Source organism: Montipora capricornis, chromosome 6 (genome assembly GCF_036669925.1).
Source record: "Montipora capricornis isolate CH-2021 chromosome 6, ASM3666992v2, whole genome shotgun sequence".
NCBI lineage: Eukaryota > Metazoa > Cnidaria > Anthozoa > Scleractinia > Acroporidae > Montipora > Montipora capricornis.
The window spans coordinates 15,394,406-15,411,977 of NC_090888.1; the positions used below are offsets into that span (position 1 = coordinate 15,394,406).

Genomic DNA, 17,572 nt, shown 5'->3' on the forward strand with positions numbered 1-17,572 from the left:
TGTCAGTGATTAGGCCGATTCTACGGGGAGGGGTGGTATTAAGCACTACGTAGCCGCGTAGCCACTTCTTTCCTTACTAACATAATCTAGGGGGAGGGGTGGTAATAATTACTGGGTAGCCACGTAGCTGCGTCTTTCCCTACTAACATATTCTAAGGGGAGAGGTGGTATTAAGCACTGCGTAGCCATGTAGCCACTTCTTTCCTTACTAACATATTCTAGGGGGAGGGGTGGTAATAATTACTGCATAGCCGCGTAGGCACTTTTTTCCTTATTAACATATTCTAAGGGAAAGGGTGGTATTAAGAACTGCGTAGCCGCGTAGCCATCACTTTTCAAGAGCCGTTTTGGAGTGGCGGGGTATTCAGCAGTCAACTGTAATTTCTGAAGAGATTTGATGAAGGAGGTGCAACCCTTAACCCGGAAAAGTGTGAATTTCCAATAGAGAAGTCAAATTTGCTGGACACGTGATCAGCGAAGATGGCATAAGGTCAGACCCTGAGAAAATATAGTCTGTTGAACACATGACCACTCCCAAAAATGCTAGTGATGTCAGACGGTTTCTCAGAATGGTTAATCAACTTGGAAGATTCATTCCCCACCTGGCAGAGAAAACAAAACCACTCAGAGATCTCCTTAGTAAGAAGAACCAGTTTCATTGGGGACAAGCACAGCAAGAATCTTTCAATAAACTCAAGGATGAGCTTATCTCAACACCTGTCCTCGCTCATTACGATCCTGAAAAAGCCACCATCGTATCAGACGATGCATCATCATTTGGCCTTGGCGCTGTACTCCTACAAGAGCAAGACAACAAAGAGAACAAGCCTGTTGCCTACGCGTCAAGATCCATGACCAGTACAGAACAAAGATACGCCCAAGTTGAAAAGGAGGCGGTTGCAACTACCTGGGCATGTGAGAAGTTTAATGATTACATCCTGGGCAAGGATATCCTAATTGAAACCAATCATAAACCACTTGTGCCTCTCTTTGCTTCAAAAACGCTGGTTGAACTACCCCCAAGAATTCAAAGATTTCAAATGAGACTGATGAAGTATTCGTTCAAGTTACTACATGTCCCTGGGAAAGAGTTGGTGACTGCAGATACCCTGTCAAGAGCACCCCTAGATAAACAACTTTCAAAAAAAAAAAAACGTCTCAACAAAGACTTAAACTTGTACGTTTCACACATCTTGGAGAGCTTTCCAGCAACAGAGAAAAAACTCGGTGAGTTAAGACTCCACCAACAGAATGATGAAGTATGCAGAAAACTATTTGAATTCTGTATCGAAGGCTGGCCAGATAAAACAAAACTGAAGACCTCGTTGAAACCATATTGGTCAGAAAGGGCTACTATTACTGCCCAGAGAGACCTTCTGAAAAATCAGAGAATAGGCCTTTTGCAACTAACGATCACATGGTACAAAATCCCCCATGCTGGAGGGCAAGCTCATTATTATTCCCCCACTGGGACATTAAAACAAAGAGACCTGAACCAGTCAAGCTTGACTTGCCTTTGTTTTAATGTCCCAGTGGGGGAATAATAATGAGCTTGCCCTCCAGCATGGCGGATTTTGTACCATGTGATCGTTAGTTGCAAAAGGCCTATTGCCATCCCTTCATCTCTTCGATTAGACATCCTGGACAAATTTCACGCAGGACACCAAGGAATACGCAAATGTCGTGAAAGAGCCCGTGACTCTGTATGGTGGCCAGGTCTCAGCAAGAAAATCGAAGGCATGGTTACCACGTGCACAACGTGCTGCAAACAAAAAATAAACCATGCTGAACCAATGATGCCAACGACACTTCCAGAGCAACCATGGCAGAAGGTAGGCGTCCAGATCCCAGAGATCATAATATCTGATAATAAACCACAATTTTCAGCTGCTAAATTCTCCAAATTTGCTGAAGAATGGGGATTTACTCACCTAACCAGTAGTCCTCACTACCCGCAAAGCAACGTAGAAGCAGAAAGAGCTGTTCAAGACTGTTAGTTTTGAAACGCTCCCTGATTTTAAGACATTTTCCAGTAACAATCAATAGCTTTGGTTTCAGTAGAACGTGCTCAACTGTATTACGCATCGGTTAGGAATTTGCAGTTTCATGCTTACTCAAAGCTAAATTCGTGTAGGAAATGAAGCAACACTTCTAAGATGTAGTTTACACGTTTCAAGTAACGCCCTAGGCATAATCACGTATGCGCGCGTATAAAAAGCGACTCGTAACAACCGTAATCGTTAGTTAGTTATTCCGCAACCGCTACGATCAGAGGATCAATCGGCTATAGGCTACCATTTGACTATTATTGAGTTATACTCTCTGCTGTCGTCTGTGCGAGTCGTCACCAAAGTAAGTTCCTTATCTTTTACTTTCATTGTTATTACTGCCAGCGACTAGTTTTCAATGTTCAAGTGTTGTCACGCTACGAAACCAATTGTCTGATCTTTACCAAATTATTGTTATCGTGATCAAGATACGTTCGATGCTTAGTAGTTTTAGTTCTGTTATTTCTACTATTCCGGTACTTTGGACGAAATGTTCTCAGCATTCTTTTTATGCTACGAGTTGTTAGTTATGTCTATTAGTCTTTCTGAAACCGCCCTTTTTTGTCGGCCGGTTAAGTACCGATTATTATGTCTGTTATATGCCTATGTAGCTAACGCTTTATCTTAGCTGTATTGTATTTAATTATCGTTTTCAGTTCGAACCTACACTACACTACACTACACTACATTATACTACCTTGTTCTACTCATTTGTGCCGCATCTACGAACTTTACAACCATCAAGTTTACTTCATCAGTTATTCTGGGAACTGTTACCGTAATTCACCTCCTGTCATCACCGTCTTCACTAGTTTGTCTCGAGAACCTTGAACTGTGATTAAACGTGATTTTAATCATTCTGCAAACTGAGTTCGAATTGTCTATCGCCTCGCATATCGCCACCCCTGTAATTGTTAAGTTTCTGAGTATGACGCAACCTTAGGATCTTGGCATTTACATGAGTTCGAATTTGAACGGCGAGCAAGCAACTATCTCAAACTGTGAAGGAATTCTCGCAGGTCAGTCTACGTCATAAGACCTCACGCAATCGCTATCCGACACTACTTATAGGAGTGACTACCGGATGCCAAGTTGTTATCATCAATTAACACGGGATTAATCGATCTTTCTTATCGCAATGGATACAAAGAGGGCACGTGGCCTCGCGAAAGGAGTCGTGACTAGGAAGATTAACGAAATTACCGATCTAATGACTGATGAAAACAATGTCGATGAAGTAAACAGGAAAACAAACGAACTGAAAGAAGCATTTGTCAAATTTGAAGCTGCGCATAGGACATTTCATAGCCAACTGACGGAAAGAGAGGCTATCGAGGAGTCGACATCGTATTATGACTCGGTATTCGACCAAGTAGAACACATGCAAGAAAATGCAGACGTGTGGCTCACGGGGATCGAAAGGACAAGGCTAATAAACTCTTTCCAGGTGCAAGTTAAACCAGAGGACAGTGTGTCAAACGTTGGCACACGTTCTCTCGTGTCTCGAGCATCGCGCTCTTCACGCTCGTCGCAAACGTCACGCTCTTCGTCCGCTAGTGCTAGAGCAAAGGCCGCAGCTAGAAAGGCCATTTTAGAAGCAGAAGCTGCTACGCTGAAGCGATTGCACCAAATTGAAGAAGAAGAGTTAAAACTGCGACAGCGCAAAACCAAGTTAAAATTCGAAACTGAACTGGCGAAGGCAGAAGCCGAAGAACTCGTTTATGCGCAAGCGGTAGAAAGAGAAATTGCTGCGAGCTATTTTCCAAAAGAAGAACCGCAGGCGGAATTTTCTGCTGATCCAGTGCCGGCTCCCAATGGAATCGAAATGGTTCTGAAAGGAGATAAGGTCGCACCTATAGCTAACGCCATTGGATCAGAGAACCTCCCAGAACAGTCCACCCTACTTTGACGTCTGTTGCAAAATCAGAGGAACCGGCAAGGCGGTTTAATCCAGAAGCCTCCGCATGGCGAAAGAAATGCGTGGAAGAGCCAACACCTGGCCAAAACTCTGTACCTCAGGCCACCTCAGTTACTCCACCAAAGGGTGATATTCAGCTCTTAATTCACCAGCAACAAGAAGCTATTATGGCATTAACTCTACCGCAACCTGAAGTTCCTGTGTTCTCCGGCGACCCCATCGGGTACTGCGAATTCGTTCGCGCCTTCGAAAACCTTGTGGAACGAAAAACCTCAAGCGCTAGCACAAGACTTTATTATCTTCTGCAATACACTAGTGGTTCTGTCCAAGATCTTGTGCGAAGCTGTCTAACAATGCCTGATGACATTGGCTATAATGAAGCTAAGAGGCTATTGGCAGAGCGATATGGGCAACCATATAATATTGCCACTGCGTACGTGGACCGCGTAATTAATGGTGCACCAATCCGCGTTGAAGATGGTCCTTCGCTACAGAAATTCTCTATACTATTGACCAGCTGTAGAAATACCCTCAAGGAAATTGGCTACCTGAACCGTCTTGAAAACCCTGACAGTCTGAGGAAAATCGTAGAGCGGTTGCCTTATCCACTGAGGCTGAAATGGCGTGATCTTGTGGATACAATCTCCCAGAAGGAAAAGAGGGATCCCAACCTGAAAGACATATCGGAGTTTGTGGAAGCAAGATCAAGAGCAGCCAACCACCCCATTTTTGGTAAGGTCCAAAGCGAACAGAGACCGTCCTTTAACTCCAGGGCAAGCACGAGAAACAGACGAGACGGTAAATCTTTCACCACACAGGGACTAGAGCAACCCTTCCCACAGCGACCAAACAATAAAGAAGAAAGAAAGGAATTTAAGTGCCCCGCTTGTAAAAGAAACCACTGGCTGTCACAATGTGATGAGTTCAAGAAGTTAAGTTTAGGCAACCGCTACCAGTTCGTTCGTGCGAATAAGCTATGCGTTAATTGTCTAGTTCCTGGTCATTTTGTTCAAGACTGTCCAAAACGGAGCTTTTGTCGTATTCAAGGGTGTACAAAGAAGCATTCAACTTATCTACACGTGAAAGAAACGCCACCAAGTCAAAACGAGAAAGAAGGTCAAACCGAACCAGCAACAACTCCAAATGCAGCACTAGCGAGTAACAGCTACTTAAACGTGAACACATCTCAAGTGACCAGCGGTTCTGTGATTGGATTATCGATAGTTCCAGTGAAGGTTAAAGTAAAGGGTAGCAGTAAGAAAGTGCTAACGTATGCATTCCTGGATTCAGGCTCAAACACGTCGTTCTGTACAGAAGATCTTCTCAGAAAACTCGGCACCAAAGGGAAGAAAACGTCCCTCTCCCTCACAACCATGCAAACGTCTAGCCAGTCAATCGAGTGTTCTCTTGTGAATCTGGAAGTATCGGATCTCATCGAGCAAAACCAAATCGAGCTACCAATGGTGTATTCTACGCCCAGTCTCCCGGTCTCAAATGACACCATCGGAACGCAAGAAGATGTAAACCGCTGGCCACACTTGAAGGGAATTAAAATGCAAAGTATAGAATCGGAAGTCGGTCTTCTCATTGGAAGTGATGCTCCTCAAGTGCTTCAACCGAAAGAGTTTAGAGAAAGCAAAGACGGCGGTCCTTTTGCAACACGAACAATTTTCGGATGGGTATTAAATGGTCCCCTAGGCAGAAAAGAAAGCAAGGCTCCTACTGCAAACTTCCTCGATACAAGCGCCAAGCTAAGCAAACAATTTGAAGATTTCTGCAACTTAGAATTCAACGACTCCAGCTACGAGCCTCAAGCTTGCATGTCACAAAACGACCGCAAAGCGTTACACATCATGGAAGGCTCAGCAAAACTTTCAAATGGCCACTATGAAATTGCCTTACCTTGGAAGAATGATCAACCACTTCTAATGAACAACAAATCACAAGCAAGACAGAGACTACACCCACTGAAGAAACGTCTTCATAGAGATTTAGCCTTACACAAGAAGTACAGAGACTTCATGGATGATCTGATTAACAAGGGCTACGCAAGAAAGGTTAGCAAGGAAAATCTGGACAACTCAAACGTATGGTATTTGCCACATCACGCTGTTTCATCCCCAGAAACCTGACAAGGTCCGCGTCGTATTCGACTGTTCAGCCAAATTCCAGGGTACTTCTTTAAATGACCAGCTGCTACAGGGGCCGGATTTGACAAATACGCTTGTCGGTGTATTAACACGGTTCCGGCAGGAGCAAATCGCTTTCATGTCTGACATTGAAGCTATGTTTTATCAGGTTCAAGTACCCCCTCGAGACTGCGACTATCTGCGATTTTTGTGGTGGCCAGACGGCGATCTGAACAAAGATCCTGAAGAGTACCAAATGTTAGTTCATCTGTTCGGTGGTGCCCCGTCCCCGAGCTGCGCAAATTTCGCCTTGAAGAAAACTGCAGAAGATAATAAGGCAGCCTTTGATGCAATCACAGTAGAGACTGTTAAACGAAACTTCTACGTCGATGATTGTCTAAAATCAGTCGCCACAAATCCTGGAGCTATTCGTCTGGTGGGAGAACTCCGTGAAATGCTATCCAAGGGAGGATTTCGTCTCACTAAATGGATATCGAATTCAAGAGACGTAATCAGCTGCGTTCCCGAAATTGAAAGAGCACCATCGGTTAAGAATCTCGACTTAAGCAACAATCTAGCACTCACTGAAAGAGCTCTGGGCGTCCAATGGAATGTACAGAAGGATACATTCAGCTACAAAATCGCTGGAAAAGATAGACCGATCACAAGGAGAGGAATTCTGTCCATCATTTGCTCGGTGTACGACCTTCTTGGCTTTCTTTCACCATGCATGCTACCTGCTAAAGCAATTCAACAAAGTTTGTGTCTCAAGGGCCTCGGATGGGACGATCAGATTCCTGAACCCTGCAAGCAAAAATGGCAAACCTGGCTGAAGGAACTCCCCAAACTGGAACAGTTTGAGATTCCGCGATGCTTTAAACGGCCAAACTGCTCAGACATACAACGATGCGAGCTCCACCATTTCTCCGATGCATCTAGCCAAGGCTATGGAGCTGTCTCATATCTTCGCCAAATCGATATACATGGTGAAGTTCACTGTTCGCTAATTATGGCAAAGTCCAGATTGGCCCCTCTCAAGGCAATGACGATCCCACGAATGGAGTTGTCAGCGGCAGTCTTAGCAACAAGGCTGGACCGCATGATCAAACAAGAGGTTGACATGGCTGTTCACAGCTCTACGTTTTGGACTGACAGCACATGCGTTCTTCGCTATATAGAGAACAAAGATAAGAGATTTCAGATCTTTGTTGCCAACCGCGTGTCGGCCATTTTAGACCAGTCTACAGCTGCGCAGTGGAGATACGTTGAAAGTACGCTCAACCCGGCTGACGAAGCATCCAGAGGAATGACAGTAGATGAGCTGTTAATGAATGAACGCTGGAAGCACGGACCACCGTTCCTGAAGAAAGCGGAGCAGTCATGGCCACAAAGACCGGAGAACCTGGGCGAGATCCCTGATAACGACCCAGAAGTGAAGAAGGGAGTCGAAACATTTGCAAACAAAGCAAGCGTCTCCTGCGATTACATTGGCAATGCAATGGAAAATATTTCGTCATGGTCCCGGCTTAAGAAGATTATAGCATGGGTGTTGCGCTACAAGAATATTTTGCGAAACCGAAGTCAGAACAGCAACACAAACAAAACCATCCAGCTCCAATCCGATGATAGTATCATTTCGCCATTAAGCATTAGCGAAATTAATGAAGCTGAAAATTAAATCATTAAATACGTCCAGAAGCAAACCTTCAAGGATGAGTTGGCTAGTCTAAGTGGCGTCGGCAACGACACTCGAGAAACAGCAAACCAGAACAACCTTAAGAAGAACAGCAGCATTTACAAACTAGACCCAGTCTTGGAAAATGGACTTCTCCGTGTAGGAGGACGATTGGAACACACACCAATAGAAAATGACGCCAAACATCCCATTATTCTTCCAAAGAGACACCATGTTACTAAGCTGATTATTGAATACTTCCATCGCGCTTCAGCCCACTCTGGAATCGAGTACACTCTATCACTTATCAGGCAAAGGTATTGGATCTTGGGAGCACGATCTAATGTCCGCAACATTATCAATACGTGTTTCAGCTGTCGGCGCCGCCAAGCTCCCGTAATGCAACAGAAAATGGCCAATTTGCCGCAAGATCGTGTCACGCCTTCAAAGCCACCATTTACGTATGTAGGCGTAGATTTGTTTGGCCCCTTTACAGTGCGCCGCGGACGAACAACCGCTAAGAGGTACGGCGCTTTGTTTACGTGCCTCACAATAAGAGCTGTCCACATCGAGATTGTTCACTCTATGGATACAGAATCGTTCATCAACGCCCTTCGACGCTTCATCGCGAGAAGAGGAAGGCCAGAGGAAATAAGATCCGACAAAACTTCGTTAAAGGCGAGAAAGAGCTACGGAAGGCGCTCCAAGAATGGAACCAGAACCAGATCCATGAATTTCTCTTGCAGCAAGAAATTAAATGGACATTCAATCCACCGGCTGCTTCACACCACGGCGGAGTGTGGGAGAGATGCATTAGAACTGTAAGGAAAGTTATGAAAGCATTGCTGAAACAACAGGTCTTAGACGACGAAGGTCTAAGTACACTGATGTGCGAAGTTGAGTCGATAGTGAATGGCAGACCAATAACCAAAGTGTCTGACGATGTGAAGGATCTCAACGCGCTAACACCTAACCATCTTCTGCTTCTCCGAGCTGGAGCAACAATCCCTCCAGGGGTGTTCTCTAAGGATGACAATTACAGCTGTCGCAGATGGAGCCAAGTTCAATACCTCAGCAACGTGTTCTGGCGCCGCTGGACCAGAGAATATCTTCCATCCCTACAGCAACGCCAAAGATGGACCAAGTTACAGTCAAACCTAGCAGTTAATGATATCGTCCTTCTACTAGACGAAAACCTACCGCGTAGTGTATGGCCGCTAGGACGAGTGCTCGAAGTTTACCCCAATCGGAAGGATGGGCTAGTACGCTCTGCTAAAGTCAAGACCAGGACCTCTGAGTTAGTGCGACCCATAGACAAGATTGTTCTACTGGAGACTGCGGAGATTTTAAGCAAGAGTTAGCAACTAAGAATATTATCATAATGGACACGTAGTGATTAGTATGAACATTTATAGTTTAGTAATCAATAGAGTTAGCGTTTCAAACCTGTTATGGTTATTTAGTAAAGGCTCCTATCGCCTTTAAGGGGCCGGAATGTTAGTTTTGAAACGCTCCCTGATTTTAAGACATTTTCTAGTAACAATCAATAGCTTTGGTTTCAGTAGAACGTGCTCAAATGTATTACGCATCGGTTAGGAATTTGCAGTTTCATGCTTACTCAAAGCTAAATTCGTGTAGGAAATGAAGCAACACTTCTAAGATGTAGTTTACACGTTTCAAGTAACGCCCTAGGCATAATCACGTATGCGCGCGTATAAAAAGCGACTCGTAACAACCGTAATCGTTAGTTAGTTATTCCGCAACCGCTACGATCAGAGGATCAATCGGCTATAGGCTACCATTTGACTATTATTGAGTTATACTCTCTGCTGTCGTCTGTGCGAGTCGTCACCAAAGTAAGTTCCTTATCTTTTACTTTCATTGTTATTACTGCCAGCGACTAGTTTTCAATGTTCAAGTGTTGTCACGCTACGAAACCAATTGTCTGATCTTTACCAAATTATTGTTATCGTGATCAAGATACGTTCGATGCTAGTAGTTTTAGTTCTGTTATTTCTACTATTCCGGTACTTTGGACGAAATGTTCTCAGCATTCTTTTTATGCTACGAGTTGTTAGTTAGGTCTATTAGTCTTTCTGAAACCGCCCTTTTTTGTCGGCCGGTTAAGTACCGATTATTATGTCTGTTATATGCCTATGTAGCTAACGCTTTATCTTAGCTGTATTGTATTTAATTATCGTTTTCAGTTCGAACCTACACTACACTACACTACACTACATTATACTACCTTGTTCTACTCATTTGTGCCGCATCTACGAACTTTACAACCATCAAGTTTACTTCATCAGTTATTCTGGGAACTGTTACCGTAATTCACCTCCTGTCATCACCGTCTTCACTAGTTTGTCTCGAGAACCTTGAACTGTGATTAAACGTGATTTTAATCATTCTGCAAACTGAGTTCGAATTGTCTATCGCCTCGCATATCGCCACCCCTGTAATTGTTAAGTTTCTGAGTATGACGCAACCTTAGGATCTTGGCATTTACACAGACGCCTAAAGATCTGATAACAAGATCTGAAGATCCTTATTTGGCACTTTTGTTATACAGATCTACACCGCTGCACAATGAGTTCACCCCTGAAGAGCTACTGATGACAAGAAAACTTCATTCTATTCTTCCTTTGGCTCCAGAGAAACTAGCACCAAAATGGCCAGAAACGGAGCAGTTGTAGAAAAGTGAACTTGAGTACAAGCATAAGCAAGCCGAAAAATACAACCGGCGACGTAGTGCTTCAGTTCTTCCTAAGCTTAAACCAGGCAACAAAGTTTGGGTGACAGACCAGAGTTCCCCTGCTGTTTTATTGCAAAAATCCCCCGAACCTAGATCGTACATGGTCAAAACTGACCAATCCCTTCTATGGAGAAATTGGAGACACCTGGATGAAACCCCAAACCCCGCTGCTAAGCTGGAGAAAGAAAGGAGATATGATCTGCCTACGTGTGAAAGTTCGAGCAATTTTACAGTAACTCGGTCACACAGAACTGTTATTCCGCCAAAACGGTTAGACCTTTGAAAATAGGCTTAGGGGATAGAAAGACTTTTTGAAGACAAAAGTAAGAAAACCGGATCGAGACTTTTCCTATTATTTTTCTTTCGATTTGGTTTTTTTTTTTTTGCATCAGAGAATATAGAGACTGATTTCATAGGATTTTTGATTCCTTAAAAGTGACGTAACCTATGTAACATGAGATTTCTTATTATTGTATAACAAGGTTGGAGTCGAGAGAGAAAAAGATTTTGATAGAAAACTACACCTGCTACACACATTGCACTTGTTTAATAGGCCATTTCCGAGTTCATGTCTGCCTCGTCTTCAGAGCGAGTCTAACTGCGAAGTTTTTGTGATGGTAATTAGTTCTACTTTACATATGAATAAAAACGAATTTTTATAACAAAAACTCGGAAATGGGCTATTGCAATTTTCTGCTGTTTCTGAGTGTACTTTTTAAAGTAGTGTTAAGATAAATTAGTATTACGTTACATAGTTTTGGATTAGTTCATATATATTGCGTTTTATGTTTTCATTTCTAGAGAACTTCATAACAACAACATTAGTCAACTCCCAGAAAACGTTTTCTCAGGACTCGTACGTCTACGTTGGCTGTAAGTATATTGCCACAAATACACATTCAAAATATGACACAACTATGCACCTCTCTACTCCGCAAATATTGCAGCTGAGTTAAATAAAGTCTTTACAGGAATTATTCCTTTCAGGTCTAACATCATAACGAGCCAGAGGTTCTTAGCAACCAAAACAGGACCCTGGCACCCTGTGGAGATAGCAAGGAATTTTGCCTGGATTTCCTTGGGGTGCCCAGTTACTTGTAGCATTCCAATGTAAATGAATTTCTGAAGATTATCGAGTCCGGGTTTTGGTCGAGGGTCGAGGGTCGAGGGTAGAATGCCGACGGTCAAGTAAATGACATTGCCTGCGAATTTTATAGACAATTTTCATGTCGGCACCCCATCTTGCTCGTGTTTGTTAGTTTGTTGACAAAAGTCGCGATAAACAACGAAATAAAAAGTACGCAATAAAGTAATTCTGGTCACCGCACCGGGGGTAGTTATTACACCCAGAAGGGTTTTTTGAAATCTCACTGTTGAAAATGGCGCTTGAACTTCCAGCTGCGTCCAAACTGCGTTAGTTTCGGATGGGTATGAAAACATTAATTTGAAGGTAAAACAACTAGCGTGCTAAGAAAGGTTTTGTTTTAATCTAAATAAAGATTTGGTCGCTGTACTACTAACGGGACACGGAAAATCCCTTGCCTTCCATGTTTTGTCGGCTTAGAAGCTTACGCATTTTTTTGTTTTTTTATAATTTTAGTTCAGATCTAGACTTACGAAAAAACCTATGTTATCACATCACAAGATGGCGTTTTTCACACGTTTGGCGATTAGTTTCCGTTGACTGAGACAAAATCGCACCTTGACGTCTACAACAAATTGTGTTGTGATGCGATAATATCAGTTTTCTTTTATTTTTTTTCACAAAATATGCCTTCTTAACTGCGAGGCACAGATGGTGATATTTCTGTACAGTGCTTGACTGTTTCGAAAGAACTCTGGCTTTCAGTGATCACTGTTTTGATGGAAATAATATTTTTCAAGTGCCCTTCGCAAGTTCCGCATCATAGATGTAAAAGGTCAAGTAAAGTCTGCTTACGAGCCAAGTGGTTCATTAGGCCGGAGCTTATCCCGGTTTCTGTAGCATGAGGCGACTAGGAGTATTTCTACTTACCCCTGGATGGGATGCCAGTCCATAGCAGGGTTTCCCCCAGCAATAAATTCGCCAGTACCCATTTATACACCTGGGTGGAGAGAGGCAGCGTTCAATGCCAGGACTCCGACTGAGCTGAACCAGGAGGATCTTTAACATTGCTTAAATCTACAACTCAAAATGTTGTTTATGTTGTATATCCCCGGAGCACTCAGGCACATTTCAATGCCAGGACTGCGACCGAGCTGAACCAGAAAGGATATTCAACATTTCTTAAAACTACAACTCAAAATATTGGTTGTGTTGTATATTCCAGGAGCGGTCAGACACATTTCAATGCCAAGACTCCTACCTGGCTGAACCACAAAGGGTGTCTACAAGACGAAGACCGAAGACCAAAGACCGAAGACCGAAGACCGAAGATCGAAGACCGAAGATCGAAGACCCAAGACCCAATAACGAAGACCTAAAATGTGCTGAAACGCATTGTTCGGCCCTAAAACAGTAAAATCGATAGGGTCTTCGTTTTGTAGAAATACCCCCTCCAAACTGCAAAACGAAGACCCTCGCTGAAAAGCTTTATTTCAGGCTAAAACAATGAAATCGATACTCATAGGGTCTTCGTTTTGTAGAAATGCATCCCCCCCCCCCCCCTCAAACTACAAAACAAATACCCCCGCTAAAAAGCTTTATTTCACGCTCAACCAACAATGGTCTTCGTTTTGTAGAAATGCTTTTAGTTAATCGGCTCTTCCATATTATACGACTTCTCACAATAACAAAGCTAATACAAATATTTTATTTCAGTCATTTTTTTTATTCATCTTGAACAAGCGTTAATCGTCTCCTGATAGTAGGGAGCTTAAGCTACGACCGGCGACGGCAACGAGAACGTTACCAATTTGCATATTTGGTGGGCATAAACAATAGCTTTGCACAGCCTGCACGTGCGTTTTTCAGCAAAAAAACAACGCGAAATAGCCAAATTTTCGGTTTTATGAAGAACGTCAGCACTTGAGGATAAATTTTCATTTTTTCCCCTAAATTAAGCGCCATTCTGACCAATGTCATTCTTGAGTAACTACCACACGCTTGTCATATTTATAAGGTTGAAACAGTCACAAAGTGATTACAATAACGAGAATATATATTTTGAGGTGCCGTTCTCGTTGTTGTCGCCGTCGTCATTGCTTAAGTTCCCTAGTGTCGTACATGGCGGCTGTCATCTAACAGTTCTTATTACGAATAGTATTTTATTAAAAAAACATTCATATTCATGCTCAGTTGTAATAATTTATGGGGAAAATTATTGATCAGCGGTCTGAGCCAAGCTGCTTGGCTTACGAATCAATGTAGCGGCTAGTTTTCACTAGCGACGCAAGCACAAGCAAAAGCATTAGTACCTTTTTCTAGTGAGAACGAACGCCGACATAAGCATTAATGAACAACCACTGCATCCGCCATTTTGTTCAAATGCTCAGAAGCGGAGAATCTGGAACGAGTGCTTTAATTGGCCAGATGTAGAAAAATTCCTTGTGCTTATGCTGCGTTTCGTTTTCACAAGACGGAAGCGAACGCAAGCATAAGCTCAAGCACAAGGAATAGGAAAAATTTGGATCCTTATTATGCTTGTGCTTGCTCTTGTGCTTATTGCGCTTATTCTTGCATCAACCCCGTTTTCATGGTGTAATAAACTCTCTTATACTTGCGTTTGTGCTTGCGCTTGTGCTTGCGGGAAAACCAGGATTTAAATTTTTCAGTAACCGAACACAAAGCGCAATGGGTCTGTGGAACGTAAGGCGATGTCATCTTAGTCAAATCAAGTAATTTTGATAATGTACTATTTCTGAGCGCAGGTTTAAAAAAAAAATCTTTTGACAAATTTGTTGCTTGGTACAATACGAGCAAGCTATGTGACAAGGGTTTGCTCGATCTTTACCGCTAGGACTCATTTAGATCCGAAGAATTCAGAGGAAACTGGAAAATTTAAACTGTTCATTTTATTTAGTACAAAGGTATTTATTTTGCAAAAGATTGACTTGGAAGCCAATGAAATGACTCAAATTGAAAATATTATGGCACCTAATGGTTACCGGCGGCCAGGTTGGCAGACATTAACAATCATCAGTAAAACTGACACGAAAACCAGAACAAGAGAATAATTATTACGTTAAGGACGGTGCCTACTATTGCTACGAGATACTCGGATTTCCTATAGGTTGTGCTTATTAATTAATACAAGGACATTTTTGCGCGGTTCAAAACTATGCGGAGAAAGAAGAACTTAGCAAATGCTCTTGGTATCCAAATGGAAAACTGGGGGTAACCACACATTTTTCAGACATTATTAAGCTTCAAAAAGAACGCCATACATTACTTTGTATTTTAAAGATTTTTACAAATACTGTTGATCAATTTTCTTCGATAAATGCGCGGTTAGCCACAATTTTCTTGTTGGACTTCAATAATACTTGTTAAGATCTGCTTTTCTCGCGTATTCAAGAAACCGCGCAAAAATACCTTTGAATTAGTAGGCACTGTCCTTAAATTCGTGAGAACAATTTTAAGCTATGAGCAATCTACTGCACAGGTCTGCCAGTCGTGACAATTCAAGGCAAAACTCAAATAGCGATAATTCTGCAAAAACCCGGGGACAGTCACATCACAGTGGTCCAATTTGACTATCGATGCGAAACTCGATCGCTCTTAAAGTCTTAATCTTTAAGACAATTGAAGCAGAAGTTCTAAAAACGTCCGTTCGCAGTGTGGAACGCAGTGTCAGGACTTAGTCGAACGCCAACCCAAGCTCGCTTGTGAGATACTTCCTGTGTGAACCTCGAAGGCTATCTTTAATATCATTGGGGATTTCAATGTAGTCCACTGAAAAGTAGGTAAATCTGCTAGTTAGACACTTTTTCGCCGCGTGGTAGTATCTCACGGTTTCTTGACGGGAGGGCCTGCAATTCGACCAATCACCATTGACGGGATACATCCACCGTTCTTTGTGTGAAACTATTAAGTCAAAGGGGATGACCTTCTTTCGGTGGCAAAAGTCCAATTGGCATGACTTGCATCTTTTAGCATCGTCTGTGAGGAACATCAAGATAAATAAATTCTCGTTGTGGTATATCTCGGAATACAATGGGTTTGGGTATGCTTGCTCCTCTTCCGTGCTCACGACAGTGCCTGTCTGGGATGTTTCTTTCCCCCTCGCTGGTCGGTATGTATATTTGTTTTTTCCACCTTTTTTCTCCGCTGTCTCCTTCCTGTCCTCGTATTCGGCGAGTGCTGTCTTGCCATGACCTATTCTCGATTTCTTTCTGATAAAATTAAGGTGGGCATAAATAATGGACATCAGTGCCGCTACGGCTAGGGAGTGTTTGCAAATGCTGTCGTGCTTGTATCTTCCACATACACAGGTCGCATGATCACTATATACAGAAACCTGCACGGTTCCGTATTTTGACCTCGCGCTTGCAACTTCATATTGAACAGCACCGGCTTTTTGCAAACTAGCCTTTCGCTGAATAGCTGTAGGGTGGTTCAGAAGATGCAGAACTTCCTTTTTCATGGCCTCTGCGTTCTCTTTGGAATAACTGTGACTATTTACCAGTTCTTCAACAACGTCTTCATCTAACGACCTAAACTCTGTCCTTTCGTCGGCGCATGAAGAGTCAAAAGACGGCCATGGTACGTCTTTCTGTTGGAAGACATCGTTTATCGAGAGGTTCTGAATGCCGCGGACGTAATCTTTCCTCATCTACTGTGTCCATTCGAGCCACACATCAGCTGGCACTTGTAGAAACTTGGCGTTATCAGCTAGGACGTACTCGTCGCTGACCCCAGCGACTGCCGAGTGCATCTCTTCCATTTGTGCGCATGGATAACCTCAAAAACGTTTTGGGTAAACTGAATCTTGTTTAGCTGAGAAACGCACGGATTTCCTTTCAAGAAGGTTTCTTTTGCAGACCTCATGACATTGTTCATGGACTCTGAATTGTTAGTGTAACAACGCTACAGTCTGCCATCATTTCCAACTGGCATTCTCGCCTCTTTTCGAACTTTCTGCACCATGTGGTTCGTCATCATTTCTGAACGTTCCTTCAGATAGGGTCAGAACTTAGGGCTGTATGTCTGGTCTTGCCTCTTCAAAATGTCTCGCTCCCTAGTTTCCATCTCACTCTTTCAAACAGATGACTTGATTTTACACAACTAAGCAGGATCGAACGATGAGAGCTTCCTTAAGTTAAAAATTTACCTCTTTACAATTTGAGCTTTAAGCAGAATCGTTCCAACATTTCAGCCAAAACCGTAGCTCATCATTTTTTTAATACCGATGACCTTCTCGCACTTAAAGAAGAACCAGGAATGTAATTTTCCGCACGTCGATCGTTCATTTCTCCTTCCCTCCTTGAAAATATGTCGTGTTTATCCTAAAACGCCTCGGTGTCATGTCTGGCGGCCAGTCGACCCAGGTTGGCCGCCATTTATGAATTCGGTGAATTGCCATCGTAATTAACCAGGAAAACCCACCAATTCCAGAAGAGAATCGAAGCATGGCACAAGACCGGAAGGCGTGGACGACTACAGTGAAGCATCGAGCCCCGTTGAAGTCCTGAATTGTAAAAATTGCGTTCATAACTGCGAGGATCATAGCTTCACTTGATTTCATATCCGCAGTTCATATATGATCCATTTCATATACTATTTCATCGTTGATTCATTCCTCACGGTAACATTGCAACCCACAAATGACCAGCTCCCAACGTCAGTGGCTTCATAGCTCAGTTGGTTAGAGCGTGGCACCGGTCTCGCGAGGTCACAGGTTCAAACCCCGTTGAAGTCCTTAAATGTTCAGGCTTCTTTACGCAATTGTAAAAATTGCGTTCATAACTGTGAGGATCATAGCTTCACTTGAATTGATATAGTGATTGAAATCGCTCTTTCACACGAAATTAACAAATCGGTTAAAGCCGACGGTCAGCCGACCACAAAAGAACTAAGTAGTCAAAAGGGAGCCTAAAAATGCAAAGAAGCCATCTAGCAGTACAGAA

The 17,572-nt window shown here is 42.9% G+C and overlaps 2 protein-coding genes across 2 annotated transcripts; both read left to right on the forward strand.

The window, feature by feature from the left end:
* The first annotated feature begins 4,133 nt into the window (after window positions 1-4,133).
* LOC138053278 (uncharacterized) lies at window positions 4,134-6,098 on the forward strand. The gene has a single exon (XM_068899933.1). The coding sequence runs from the start codon at window positions 4,134-4,136 to the stop codon at window positions 6,096-6,098; it is 1,965 nt and encodes a 654-aa protein (XP_068756034.1).
* Window positions 6,099-6,234: 136 nt separating this feature from the next.
* Window positions 6,235-9,131, forward strand: LOC138053279 (uncharacterized). The gene is made up of 3 exons (XM_068899934.1): window positions 6,235-7,641; window positions 7,792-8,087; window positions 8,366-9,131. The coding sequence occupies exons 1-3, from the start codon at window positions 6,235-6,237 to the stop codon at window positions 9,129-9,131; spliced, it is 2,469 nt and encodes an 822-aa protein (XP_068756035.1).
* Window positions 9,132-17,572: the final 8,441 nt, after the last annotated feature.